At 49.2% G+C, this 15,267-nt stretch overlaps 1 protein-coding gene across 1 annotated transcript in view; it reads left to right on the forward strand.

Annotated features, from left to right (window-relative positions):
• Window positions 1-15,267, forward strand: part of LOC306786361 (NEDD4-like E3 ubiquitin-protein ligase WWP2) — a gene marked incomplete at both ends in the record, with an annotated part of 335,533 nt that overhangs the window by 300,597 nt on the left and 19,669 nt on the right. The window contains one exon of the mRNA XM_079297399.1: window positions 2,245-2,419. Coding sequence (XP_079153525.1) covers window positions 2,245-2,419 — 175 coding nt within the window. The remainder of the gene's footprint in view (window positions 1-2,244; window positions 2,420-15,267) is intronic.

Consider the following 15,267-nt stretch of genomic DNA (forward strand, 5'->3'; position numbering starts at 1 on the left):
GCGGCAAGCCGGCTGTATGTAATCACGTGTGCCGATGCACACACGTGTTGTGAGGCGATCGTTTGAACGGGGTTTCCCCCAGGGGCAGAGATAGGAGCTGTGTGTACGTGTTACGTGAGGAGGAAGAAAAGGAAAAAAAGGAGCGCGAACTCGACGTGCATCACACTTCGGCGTGCGATGTTGTAGGGAGCCTGAGTTTGCTGGTTCTATCACGCATAAGTATACAGCTGTCGTCTTTGAACTGCCGGTAACTTATGCCGTGATAAGCCACGACCCTCAGCTCACTCACAGAGTCGAGTTAATGAAGAGAGAACTCTCACACGGAGTGGAATACAATGAATGAAAAGAATCCCCAAATAAAGTCATAGCAGTTAATACACAAATACAGCGGCGCTTCTCTAGTTCGTAATGATTGCGTAAATACCTCCGTATAATGAGACAGTGTCTTAACACAAAACAGAATACGGGAATGCACCATAGAGCGGATTTTCTGATCCGCGAGGGATTGCGCAATAGTAACTTAAACACGGGAATATCAACATATAAATGAATGGCCTGAATTAAACTTAAGTTAATTGAAGCTAAGCTATGCCCAGATACCAAGAATCTTACTTGTCGATGCTTCGTTGCAACGTTGAAGTGTTCGTGGGGAAGTTGTTCCTTTTTCCTCGTCAGGAAGGGGGGTCAGGGGGAGCTTTCAGCGCGGCCTTGTAGCGGGCGCTGTGTGTCGCACGGCTTTTGTTGGTGCGGCTTCGGTCCGTTGGCGTGGCTCTGGAGCAAACGCAGACGTGATCAATCCTCGCTGCAGGGGGGATGATCTAACTTCGGCTGACGGCGTGTCTGCGCGTCTTACCGGGAATCCTCGGTCACGAGAGGAGCGAGGCTTCGTCGGGCTCCTCTGTGCCGGTTTGTGTGCACAAAAGAAAAAGAAAAGCGGAGAACGGATCGCTGAAGCGGATTCGTTATCGCGGGCGGAGTGGGCCTTTACTCAGCGTGGAACACTGCTGTTCGTCCGGCGAAATGGCTTGTGACCTGACAGGGTTTGAGGAGGGGTGAAGGGCCGTTGCTTCCTCGTGGCCTGGTGGCCAGCGTCGCGCTGGCGGGGAAAGCTGGATCTTCTGTGGCCTGGACGGGGGTCCGAGGGCGAAGAGAGCGGTTGCGTGCCTCCTGCTATCCCGGAGGGATTGTTGGAAAAGCATTGAGGTGTGTACTGCAGGCGGCTTTGTAGAACAGTGGTTGAACCACAGGGGTCCTGGGGTCTCTTGGCTCTCGGCCAATGAGATTGCAGCGGTGCATTCAGGTGACCATGGTTTTTTGGGGGGGGGGAATTCACACCCTTGTGTGAAATTCCGAGAGGAGGGTTGCTCTCATCAAACTACAAATCAGGATGAAACCTTTGCTTGAAAAAGTGAAGGCCTGATTCTCTTTGTTCACAGCACATGTTGAAGCCATATGGTCAGACCCCAACACGCTCAAATAATAGCTTCCCTCCTGCGCATATAGGCGCTAGTAGAATTGAACTGCACAACAGATCCTAGCATAGTCAGCCGCGCCTGTAATTCGTGTTGAATTAACCGCTCAGTTGAGGTTGGTGTCGTTTGTTTTCTTCCACCGGTGTTGCGAATCGTGGAAGACCCAATAATGGAGCATCATAGTTTTCAACAGTCTTCGTTTCCTGCCTGTCCAGACTAAAACGGCACAAGCTGCATTTTCACATGTCTCTGTTTTAGGGGTTCTAAAACAGCGGAATATTGTGGACGCTAGGCGTGACCGTAGCAGAAACGTGGTAGTGTGGATGTTGCCTGAGGCATTATTTTGTTGCTGCTAAATTGATTTTCTGGAGCTGTAGAACAAGTTTACCATTGATCATGTGCAAGTTTGGGAATTTGTGTTTTAAAGGCAGGTCCTCAGAAAGTAAAAAAATTGACATTTAAAGCCACATTTGGTGTAACCATGTGTTTATCAGTTTTATTCTTCGAACCTCAGTAAAGGATAGTTTGGTTTAACCATCTTAGCAGCGTTATCTATCCTCCTCTTGTTTTCCTTCTCCATGTCCAGTCTTTTATCCCTCCCTTTTTCTTTCCCCTCTTCCCTCACTTCTCACTATTCTTTCCTTCTCTCTTTAAATCAGTGTTGTTACTATCAGCAGCCTACATTTTGATACAACCACCCACTCTTGACGCGCTAAATACAGATGATGTTGAAAGCCACAGCCCTTTCTCTATCCCCCCCTCCATTCTACAGCTGGGAGAAGCGAGTGGACCAGCGGGGCAGGTTCTACTACGTGGACCACAACACCAGAACCACCACATGGCAGAGGCCCACGGCCGAGTCTGTGCGCAACTACCAGCAGTGGCAGAGCCAGCGCAACCAGCTGCAGGGCGCCATGCACCAGTTCAGCCAGCGCTTCCTCTACCAGGTACATGGGGCTTCCACTGGCTAACATACATTATGTTAGTACTCAGGGGATGTGGCACATTGCTTAGGCAATGGTAACAAAGGATTAGTATTTTCAGTTGAAATGTTTGTCCCCCAGGCAATATGCACTCTCAGCAATTGATCAACCACTCCATGTGCTCATTAAGCTAAATGCTTAAATACTTGTACAGCTTTGATGAAAGTAATGAGACTTCTTTTCTGTCAGTACATGATAATGGAATTGTGTGGGCGGATCATAGGTGGAGGCAGAACAATTCTTTAAAATATCTAACGCAGGCTAGCAACATATTTTTATTCCTATGTTTTCATGTATACACAGGCGTTTCAGAGAAAGTGCGGTCATGAAAATTTGCATGACAAAACTCAGATTACAACGAGTCTTAGATTAAATTCATCCTTGTTGGTACAACCCATTTTTCCCTATTCTTTTTATTTGATAGGTTTTCATTTGAATGATAGCTTTTCTCATTTTAAACATTCTTTGAATTTATTGTTCTGTTACTTGTACAGAGTTAAACCCTGTAATGTGTAGCTATTATTCCAGATGCTCCACCTGTTTTGGGGAGGAGTTCCTGGATCTAAATGTTTGCTTGGGAAGAGATGTTAAATGAAAGTTCTGGTTCCATTCAGTGTACTCAGCAGTGTTCAGGATAAATTCAGGTTTTCATGTCATCAACAAGCTGACATCACACAGGAGGACAGAGACGTTCAGGTTCGGTGTGCTTCCTCCCTCCGTCCCTCCTCTCCTCACTTCGTGTGAGAAAAGCCAATAGGCAGGTCTGCCCTCAGTGTTGATAGTGTTGAGGCTAAAACTCACACCCCACAGAGAGAAGGCCAGAGCACGTGTGTCCGGCTGCTTTGTGCAGTCGACACGCTCCAATAAGAAATCTACCAAGACTGGTTTACAATTATAAGGAATTTAATTCCACTGATGAAAGTACGATTACAGTTAAACATTGGAGTACATACTCCTATGAAATATTAAATCAATAAAACGAAAGTTACGAATGTAACTACGGTTCTATGAATCCTGGATGACCGCCAGAGGCAGTGCTTAACACTGGATATCTTCCGTCTCGCGCATGCGCAGGTCGAATATTTATATCAACAAAGTCACTCGTGACCTCAGATGACTCCCGTCGTCTATAAGTTCCGGTGTCATCCTGAGTTCAGTCCTATGGAATCTTCTCGCGAGTTCACGGGATTCCGAGTGACCAAGAACTCTGGCGGTCATCCAGGATTCATAGAACCATAGTTACATTCGTAACTTTCGTTCTATTTCATCCTTACTGACCGCCAGAGGCAGTGCTTAACACTGGATGACTTATACCAAAAGAGTCACGAGGAATCACAAGTACCCACCTTGTATAGTTCAGGCAGAGGAAGCTGGCCAAAGAACCCTCCCCAGTGGGTGAGGGGTGGCAACGTTCACTCTGTAGTGTCTGGTGAATGTGCTCGGTGAGGCCCATGAGGCTGCAGCACATATATCCTCCACTGGCACACCTCTCAGGGCTGCCCATGACGTGGAGACACTCCTGGTAGAGTGGCCCCTCACTCCGGATGGTAGCGGACGGTCGCTCGCCTTGTATGCCTGGGCAATGGCTTCCACTATCCAGTGGGACAGGCGCTGTTTCGAAAGAGCACAGCCCTTCTTAGGCCCACCATAACTGATAAAGAGCTGCTCCGACCGCCGTATGCAAGCGGTGGCCTCCACATAAGCTCTGAGGGCCCGCACTGGGCACAGCAGCCTTGACCTCTCCTCTCCCGATGGGGGGTCAAACTCCGCAAGCTGGATAGGCTGGTTGATATGAGAGCGTGTCAGCACCTTTGGGAGAAACGCTGCATTAGGCCACAAAGTAACCCCCGATCCATCTGAGTTCCACCTCAGACAAGATTCACTCACCGACAGGGCATGCAGCTCGCCTACACGTTTAGCCGAAGTGATGGCGAGGAGAAACACCGTTTTGGTTGCCAGCCATCTTGGCTCTGCCCGTGCCAGGGGTTCAAAAGGAGGCAAGCACAGGGTGTCCAATACCAAATGTAGGTCCCATGCCGGGGCGTTTGGGGGACGCAACCGCTGAGCTCCCTTTAGGAAGAGGGACACCAGTCTGTGGCTCCCTACTGTGCCATTGTCGACCCTAGCATGGTGCCATGAAAGAGCGGCCACGTACACCCTCAGGGTAGCGGGAGACCGGCCCTTATCTAACAGGGACTGCAGAAACTCAAGTACAACAGGTACGGGGCACTGCACCGGGTCCTTGTTCCGAACCACACACCAGTCAGAAAACAGCCCCCACCTGTTTTCGTACTGCAGCCGGGTAGATGGTGCCCTGGCATTCAGGATAGTTCTTCTGACTGGCTCTATGCAGCCAGTCAGCAGCTGGTCGGGCCCTCCAGCGGCCAGACCCATAGTTGGAGGCGGCTGGGATTTGGATGCCAAATCTGACCCCCTAGTTGCGACAGGAGATCCCTCCTGTCGGGGAGGCGCCAGGGTGTCCTGCAGCAGAGTCTGTGCAGTAGGGAGAACCAGATCCTGGCTGGCCATAAGGGGGCCACTAACAAGAGTCTGTGGCCCTGTTGAAGGACTCTGAGAAGTGTTGGCAAGATCAGAGGGACCGGTGGAAAGGCATAAAGAAGCCCCTGTGGCCATGTGTGAGCCAGGGCATCCTGACCCAGAGGACTGGTCCTCTCCGTCAGGGAGAACCAATGGGGACAGTGGGTCGACCTCTCCGAGGCAAAGAGATCCTCCTCTGCTCTGCCGAAGAGACCCCAAATGCTCTGCACCACATCTGGATGGAGCCGCCACTCCCCCGGTGGAGGCTTGTGACGGGACAGAAAATCTGCGACCTGGTTCTGTTCCCCTGGTAGGTACATTGCCCGAAGGCTGGTAAGACGAGGGGCAGCCCAGGTGAGAAGGGCACGGGCTACCCGTAGCAATTCTGCAGATCTGGTGCCCCCTTGATGGTTTATGTGAAACACCGCCGAGGTGTTGTCCGACCGGACAAGCACATGCTTTCCCCTCAAGTATGGCAGAAAATGCTTGAGCGCTAGGTGCACAGCCCGTAGCTCTAGAACAGCGGTTCCCAAACTTTTTAGGCCACGCACCCCCTTCTACATCCCGACCGGGTTCACGCCGATCGTCAGGTCTGTCAGCCCTCGGAAACAGGCCGCGGGTCAACAACTCGTGGGTGGCGGGGCAGAGGCGAGGCAGATCACAGAAACATAAAGACTAGAGTATGGCAAAGATATGTTGATGAGAAGCGTATTTGTACGTCAAACACAAACGTAATCAGGGAGAAAATACGTTCGTGGTAAAACGTAATTGAGAATGCATTTTAGTTTGGGGGGAACGTAATTTTTAGGAGACAAGACTGCACCGCCATTACATTTTTCCTCTCGCGCACCCCCTAGAGGCAGCTCGCGCACCCCACTTTGGGAATCCCTGCTCTAGAACATTGACATGCTCTATGTGGTCTTGAGCAGACCACTGCCCCTGAGCAGACCACTGCCCCTGAGCAGTCCTGTTCTGCCACACTGCACCCCATCCTGAGAGGCAGGCATCTGTTGTGACCACCTCTCGGCGGAATGGGACCGAACCCATGGGGACACCCTTCGCCAGGTATGCTCTCTCCCTCCATGGGGATAGAGCGAGTAGGCACTGCTCCGATACTACTATTGCCCTGTGTCTGTGCCACTTGGCATCCAAGTGAAAGCTGTTCAGCCATCTCTGCAGGGGCCGCAGTGACAGTAACCCTAATGGAACGACTGCCGAGGCAGCTGTCAGTTTGCCCAATAGGCGGAGAAAAAGAATGTAGGGCACCCGCCTGCCCCCTTGGAAGGGAGAGAGGCTGTGGAGGATGTCGTCCACCCGTCGGGGTGACGGACAGGCACTCATAGTGACTGTATCCAGAGCCACACCAATGAAGGTTATGCTCTGAGAAGGGCTCAGGGAGCTCTTCTCCATGTTTACCCTGAGGCCCGACCGGGCCGCGTGAGAAAGAAGGCGAGCAGTGTCCTGCGCCGCCTGAAGCTGGGATGGCGCACAGATCAGCCAATCGTCCAAGTACGGCAGTATTCTCATGCCCTGTGATTGCAGGGGGGAAAGGGCAGCAGCGACACACCTTGTGAACACCCGTGGGGAGAGGGAGAGCCCGAATGGGAGCACCCTGAACTGGAAGTGACCGCCTTGAAAGGCGAAGCGAAGAAACCGCCTGTGGTGAGGTACAATGGGAACATGGAAATAGGCATCATCCAGGTCGACAGACGTGAACCAGTCTCCCCTGGAAACCGCCCGAAGGACGTCTGCTGTGGTCAGCATGTGAAATGGCAAGACCCTCAGGAACTTGTTTAGTCCCCTCAGGTCCAGGATTGGGCGCAGTCCGCCGCCTCTCTTTTTCACCAGAAAGTAAGTTGAGTAGAACCCCCCGGGCTGTGACAGGGGGTCCACCCTCTCGATTGCACCCTTGACCAGGAGCGCGGCTAACTCCTGGTTCAGGGCTAGGGATTTTACCGGATCGGTGATACTGGTCATTTTGACCCGGCTGGAGGTTGGTGGCCGGCGTCGGAACTGAAGCTTGTACCCCCGGGTTAGGGTGGACACCACCCAGGGGTCTGAAGCATGAGCTGCCCAGTAGCTGATGTGCTGCTGGGAGAAATAACCGACAGCCGGCCGGGAGACATCATCTCCTGTACCCCCTGCCTCTTGAGGCTCTGGGGGGGGGGGGGGCCTGGTAGTCCCCAAGTCCGGAGGTTGTCTATGGGGAAGGTAGGTAGGGTTTTGTGGGTAGCGGTCCGGCCTCCCAGCGGTACGCTGAGGCCTGTGGCGACTACTGGGGTGAGCCGGGGGCTGAAAATGGCCCCGGGTGGATAGAGTAGGACCCCTACGTCTGCGGGGTGCGGGCATGTCCCTGCGAAGACCAGAAAACTGCTGCCTGGTCTGGCTAGCCTCAACAGTCCGCTGAAGCGCCTGTATAGCAGCTGACCCAAACAGCTCACCCGGTTCCACTGGGATAGTACGGAGGGTCCTCCTACATGCCTCAGACAGGGGTGACTGCGCCAGCCAAACCTGGCGGCGAGTCTGGACCAGGGTGGACATCAGCCGTCCAAGTTCCCTCGACATGAGCGCAAACGCCTGCAGTGAGGCATCACTGAGGCTGGTTGCGGAGGCGTCGGAAGTAGCCTGCTGCAGAGAAGCTGAGAGGGCAAGCATGAGGTGGGAGAGGGAGTTGCCAATACGACCCATGCATGCTGCTGTGTCATAAGCCCTGGATAACATGTCATCCGTGACCCGACATTGGGGTCGAGGGCACCTGGCATCGGGCCTCAGGGTCTCCTCAGGGGAAACTATGAGGGACGCAATAGTCGGCTCAACAGCTGGCATACGGGTTAGGCCAAACTTTTCCGCGTCCTGCATGGCCGCCAGGGTTCGGCCCTCTGATGTAAGATGGGACAGAGCCCCGGTGTCCCTCCAGCATGCATGTAGCTCCCTCAGATATTCCTCGGAGGGAGGAAAAGCAAAGGTGGTAGGGGCGAGAACACGCCTGAAGAAGGCACTCGCAGGCTGGGGTTCCGGCTGCTGCGTATCTAAATGCAGGCGTGCCAGTGCCATGCGAATGACAGACCCCATGGAGCAGCCTAAGACCCATTTCTGAAACTGATGTGCTGAAGGTGATAGATTCACTTAGAAACTCTAAAGCCTTAGATGTATTCGGACTAGACACCATGTTTCTTAAGAATATGAAGGAGTCACTGTTATATCCCATCACTAAATTAGTTAATCTGTCTTTTGAACAGAATGCTTTCCCTAGGGTCTGGAAGCCAGCTATAATTACACCCATCTTTAAGGCAGGTGATAGAACCCATGTAAATAACTACAGGCCAATAAGCATTCTCCCCGCTTTCTCTAAGGTAGCCGAGAGGTGTGTAGCACAACAAGTAATTGCTCACCTCAATAGCAGTCCCTTCAGACTCCACCCCATGCAGTTTGGCTTTAGAGCCCAGCATTCTACTGCAACAGCCAACTGCTTCTTTACAGAACAGGTTAAAGCCAAGCTAGATAAAGGGGGAGTGGTGGGAGCAGTGTTTCTAGACCTAAAGAAAGCCTTCGATACAGTAAATCATTCCATATTAATTACAAAATTGGCCAAATTTAATTTTTCTCCTGACACCCTATGCTGGTTCAAATCCTACCTGGACAATAGAACGCAGTGTGTACAGATCAACGGTGTTTCATCCCCCATCCTCAATTACAGTGTCGGTGTTCCACAGGGCTCTGTGCTTGGTCCTCTTCTTTTCAGCATGTACATTAATGATCTGCCATCAGTATGTGCACGGGTGGATATACAGATGTACGCTGACGACACAGTCATTTTTGTACATGCACCCAACATCAAACAGGCAGCAGACAAACTCACTGAAGAAATGGTCCATGTCACTAAGTGGCTGTCAGACTCTTGCTTACATCTCAATGTGAAAAAAACAGTCTGCATGTTTTTCTCAAAGAGGGTGAATAATATTACAACAGAGCATCCTGTGTACATATCTGGTGAACAGCTTCAGGTGGTCCCTAACTACAAATATCTGGGGATCATTCTTGACTCCACACTCACATACAAAAAACAAGTGAAGCATGTAATGGCAAAAGTCAAGTTTAGTCTACATAATTTCAGATACATACGCAACAACCTCACAACTGAAGCTGCTAAACTGTACTTTCATGCAATGATCCTCCCTCATATCACTTACTGTCTAACCACCTGGTCACACACTCACAACACAACCCTGAAGCCCCTACAGTCCGTCTATAAGCAGGCTATCAAGGTACTTGACATCAAGCCCAGACACTACCACATTTGCAACATCTTGCCCAAATACCATCTTCTGTGTTGGGATAGTCTTGTCAAATTCCATAACAGCTGCTTAACCTTTAAAATTCTTAATGGCCTTGCACCTCCCCCGTTGAGCACTTTCATAACACAAAAGACCAATAGCAGACTAACCAGAGCAACAGCTCGCGGGGACCTAGTGGTCCCAGGCAGGAGAAGCAAGTTCAGCCAGCTATCATACTCTGTCACAGCTTCCGTCACCTGGAACACTCTCCCATCACACATAAGACAGAGCACCACATACAGGTTCTTCACACACAACCTCAAAGCCTGGCTCATTAACAACCAGGTGTGTCAGCACTAACAGTCTCATGCCTGCCATGTCCGTATGTAGCCTGTCTGCCTGTCTGCCTGTCTGCCTGTCTGCCTGTCTGTCTGTCTGTCTGTCTATCTGTCTGTCTGCCTGCCTGCTTGTCTGTCATGTTTGATCCTGTGTCTGCAGGATTGTATTGCACAGCTCTGTTTGCTTGTTTTTGTGTTGTTGTCTTTTTAAACAGTTTTTAAATGTTTAAATGTTTTTAGCGGCTTCTAACACCGTGCCCAGGGACAACGGTTGAAAATTAGCTTTTTTAGCTAACACTGTCACATTTACAGTCATGTTTTTATTAATGTGTGCTGTCGATTAATGTGAACTGTCCCTGTACAAATAAAATCTTAATAATAGCTATCGACTGCACCTTCCGAAGAGCCCTGAGCTGAGGAACGGGAGGCAGGTCCAGAAGCATGGGAGGGCTGCTCTTCACTGTACTCAGTAAAGAGCGTGGCTGACGCCGCCAGTGACATCATGTCCTCCTCTGAGCAAAGCTCAGCCGCGGGTGGATCTGGTGCTTCAGCCCCCCCTACACTGGGTTGGAGGGCCAGTAGAAGCGACTTCATCTGAGCTAGCTCGGAGGTCAGCAGATCCACTCTAGAAGACAGCCCGCTGGGTTTAGCCCTCTTGGAGGGAGCCCCTGCAGTTTCTGTGGCCCTGCGCTTGGAACGGGTAGGTAGGGCTGGATTCAACTGACCCGACAGGGGGAGGTCGACCATACCAGTCAGGTGTTCTGCCTCGGCGAGCCTAGCAGTCCTTACTGCTCGAGGCATGATGCCACAGTTCATGCATGGGTTCTCAGAGAGGCCCTCCCTTAGATGCTCGAGGCCAAGGCAAGCGGGGCAGAGGTCATGGCCATCATCAGGCTGCAGAGGAGCCATACAGGTCCTACAGCCGGGAAAGTCAAACATGGCCGACTCTCTAGGCCAGTCTGAGCGGATGCTCTGCTGAATGTTTGAGAATGCCAGGGACAGTCAGTGAGAGGGGAGCGAGGACACTCTCTTAACTCAGATAGTTGCTGCCGATATTGGTGTCCCACCAGTTAGCCTGAGCGAGAGCACTCTGCCACTGTGAAAACAGGTCAGGAGAACAGTCCTTCTAGCGAGAGGGGAGCGAGGACACTCTTCACTTGGATAATTGCTGTAGATATTGGTGTCCCACCAGTTAGCTTGAGCGAGAGCACTCTGCCACTGTGGAAATAGGTAAAGAACACAGTCCCTCTAGTGAGCTTGAGGGAGAGCACTCTGCCACTGTGGAAATAGGTAAAGAACACAGTCCCTCTAGTGAGAGGGGAGCGAGGACACTCTCTTCACTAGGATAGTTGCTGCAGATAATAGTAGATATGATAGATAGTTGCTGTAACTCCTGGTGTGCTACCAGTTAGCCTGAGCGAGGGCACTCCGCTAACTGTGATATCCGCTAACTGATATGGCCGTAATGTTCTCACAACAATCAATGGACACAATCAGAGTATTTAGCTTAGACACCCCCGAGTATCAGCTCAGTCTAATAAGCCGGCGAACGCTCCTGATCCGGCCGCTTATGTTTACTGTGAAGGGCGGCCCGACAGCGTACTCAACGCTCACGTTAGCCCGCCACTCGATTAGCTAGAGCGGAACGCTCTGCAAACCGAGGAACAACAACGAACAATGGTTTCAACAATGTCAGTCGATCTCACCGATTGCTGCCCATTTGGGTCCGCCAGACCCAGACTGGGGCTCGATGGTCCGCACGACGCCGACGCCGTTCCCTCCCAAGAGGGACCGCTTGTCGCAGCCTTTGGAGGGCGAAGATCCGCAACCCCGACCGGTGGTCACAAGGCTACCGCGACAAACTCTAACATATCTTGCTCGTAGACAAAATATATATTTTTTCGACTACCATGGTAGTCAACCTGCGTAGCGAGAAGAAAAAAAGGACTGAACTCAGGATGACACCGGAACTTATAGACGACGGGAGTCATCTGAGGTCACGAGTGACTTTGTTGATATAAATATTCGACCTGCGCATGCGCGAGACGGAAGATATCCAGTGTTAAGCACTGCCTCTGGCGGTCAGTAAGGATGAAATAGAACCCCATTTGCAAAAAACTCAACTCAGCTTCTCAGGTATAAAAAACACGTCCGTCGTCTGAGAGCCTTCACAGGAGAGAGCAAAAAAGTATTTTTAATCAAACCTCCCACATATTCGTTCGCGACTCCTCCCCTTCCATCTATCTCAATTTCTATTGGCTAACTTCTGTAAACGCCTATCTCCACATCTCTCTCCCTGAGCCGCTAACACATTCAATCCCCAGTTATGGCTTAATTCCTTCTATGATAATCCTTCAGTATATAAGCTACACTTCTGCAACTTGGCAGAAGCTTAATTTCTTTTAGCTCCTAATCTTACAACACTTTATGTTTATCTTAATTATGCATTCCCAAAACCCTTATGATTATGACTAATTATGAATTCTTAATTATGAATTATTAAACACTATTATATCTACTAACTACAGTTTTTTCCTCAAATTTCTTACAATACTACACTGCTTTGTCTTGGAATGCCCACACTGCTGATAGCAGCTACTATTTATGGCCCCAGTGTGTGCGAACAAGGAAACACACGCACACACAAAAGAGCTCATAGCTTAACTGTGAACACAGCCACATGTTCTACTGACACTCTCACTGTGTGGACACGCTATACAAAAATAATTACTCAAAAATATTTGGCTGATTTATCATCCTCTCTCTCTTTCCATCATAAATCAGGACAGGTCAGTTTCATATTCTGTGGCAGATCAGGATTCTGTGTTGATGTGTGTTTGTGTTGTTTTGTTACGTGGATGCTGATGTGTGTGTTGTTCCCTACTGTTGGAGCACGTGCTCCTCTTCTCTGTGGGTGTGGGTATACAGGGCTGTAATGTCGAGGTCAAGTGCCACATTTCTTCTCTGTAGCACATGACAACCAAAAAGGGTCAAGGGGCCAGTCGTCCTCTTAAATGGATTGTGGCGCTGTAACGGGTGTCCGCACGCACGCACGCACGCACACACACACACACACACACACACACACACACACACACACACACACACACACACACACACACACACACACACACACACACACACACACATATATACATACATGTGTATCAAAGGGCTGCCCCCTGAAAGCTTATGAGTCCAATCATCAGTTGACTTGAAATTAAAGCGAGCCTTTGTTTTAGTTTTTTTGTAAGGCTAGATCTATGAAGAACTTTGTGCTCTTGGAAGCAATTGAATTATGGACACATTATTTATATAGATATGAATGGTGATGACGTGACAAAAAAAAAAGGCACACCCACAAAGCATGGCAAACGAGACGGGGAACCTATTTCAAGACCGGGCCTTTCCAAGCCGATCAAGAGCAAGTCGCGATGCACCGCCACAGAGGAAACGCACCCGGTCAGGGTCATCCAGCGCCAAGGAGAGGTCCCACAAAGAGATCCTCCCACACCAAGCTGACCCCACCTAGTTGAATCACCCCGGCAAAAGCCAAGCCCAGCCACTGAGGAACGTAAAAACATTTTCGGTTCATTAAGAAACTGTGGCGACATGTGACTTTGTTAATGTGGACGAAATCATTGCTGAAAGTCATGCCAATGGATTTTCTGTTTGTCAGATAGTCTCTATACTATCTATGTGGATATACACTGTTTTAGCTGGTCCACAATGGTGGTGTGTGTGTGTGTGTGTACACAGTAATTGCAGCTCGTTAGGAACCCCAGAGAGAGCAGCCTCTGAGTCATTAACTGCTGTTTCCGGCTTCTCCCCTCGCTCTTTTTTTTTCACCTAAACCAGTCTTCCTTTCCTTGACCTCTATGCTTTCCTTTAACCCCGCCCACCCAACCCCTCCAATCATTCTGTCGTCTCTCCAACCCCCCAACACACACACACTCTCTATGTTCCTCTCAAAATCCCCCTATTCTGCATCCCACAGAGATATCTTCATTATCATCTCGGCTCATTTCGATAATGTCTCCCTCTTCCATTTTATATTTTCTGTTTTTTACCACTCACAACAGACTTTCGCTCCATTCTCGCTGGAACAAGCACCCCTAACAGCAGCACCTGAATCAGCCCTGTGTTTTATCACTCGCACCACTGGACAGAAGGCTCATACATGACCCAATGTCACGTTCACTGATGTTTACACACACAACCCGTCAGTGCTCACGTTTCCATAAAGGGCGTTTGTAAGTGGTTTATCCCATGAAAGGACAATGAACAGGAGTTTAAACTGCATCGATGTGGGTTTTGTTAACATTATGTTGTGACTCAAATAAATGGAGGAGTACAAATTATAAAGTAAATTTGAAAATCAGGCACTGAAGGGTTTTAAAGTACCGTAATATAGAAACACAAACTTGTCACTTTCACCTCGGCCACCATCTTTGCCTCATGTCTGTCCCTCTGCGTCCCCTTCAACCGTATTCGTATTCCCCTGGAGAGGTGCGGCGCACAGTTGGAGACGTCTGATTTATGCTGTATTCGCATGGAATCAGGCAGACCGGAAATCATTTTAGTGGCCGAGAGCAGGACGGTAAAATTAGGTGAGAGCGGGCAGAGAATACAGGCCACGGTAATAGAAGACGGCATTGCCGTCCAAAGTTAAAGTATTTTAACTTTTTGCCATCCGCAACAAAATTTACAACCAGATGTTACGTAGCTCCCTCACACAAGGAGAAAGTTTGCAGTAGCACATTAAGAGAAAGCTGCATTTTTTTAAGCTACATGTATTACTAGAATAATTACTAATAATAATTCTGTAGTAGACACAGAATCATTTTTTAAAATATATTTTATTCCATCACCATAGCAACATGCGCCGTGCGTGTTTCAGTCCAGCGTTATAGTATGTTGGCTTTTTTTAGCGCTAATGTGTTAAATTGATAAATTAGCTGGTATTTGTTGAAGAAAAGGCAGTTGTCAGACTTTTACAATCTTCGAGTAAATAATGATCCTGAGGAATATTAAGATCGATGATCATTTACAGAAGCCTTTAAGTCCTTTAAGACAAAAGATTTCAACTCAAAAGGTTCACTTGATAGATTTGTTTGAGCTATAGCTAAAACAAATAGTTGCTTAATTGATTCATGGCTTTTCAGGACGGGTTGCCATTGGCAACCATTTTAAGAAATTAGCAACCAATTCTTGGCTTTTGGTTGCCATCAGTGGCAAACACTTTCTAACATATACAAAATAGTGAAGTACACCCCAAAATACATATGTTTTCTATATTTGTTCCATTATTGATATTCAAATATTGCTGGTGGAGTCAGAACCAGACAACTCTGCATGTGCAGTGGTGCGTTTACGCGCTTCCCTACAGACGTCTGTTTTAGAGACAACGATCAAGCAAATTAAGTTGTTTGGCTGTGAGGTGAAAAGATCGACGAACCCGTCAACATCACACGAATGTACAAATTGATTCAACTGACAAAGTACCAGATGAACCTAAACGAAAAACAAAAAGGACATTTATAGTGTATAAGGTGACAAAAAATCACAACCATACTTTCAGTTTTGGCAATTAATAGCTGAAGCCTGGTTGCCAGCCCGGCAACCACTTTTAACAGTCAGTGTTTATCCCTGAAATTTGTTT

Source organism: Melanostigma gelatinosum (assembly GCF_949748355.1).
Source record: "Melanostigma gelatinosum genome assembly, contig: SUPER_1_unloc_1, whole genome shotgun sequence".
Classification (NCBI taxonomy): Eukaryota; Metazoa; Chordata; class Actinopteri; order Perciformes; family Zoarcidae; genus Melanostigma; species Melanostigma gelatinosum.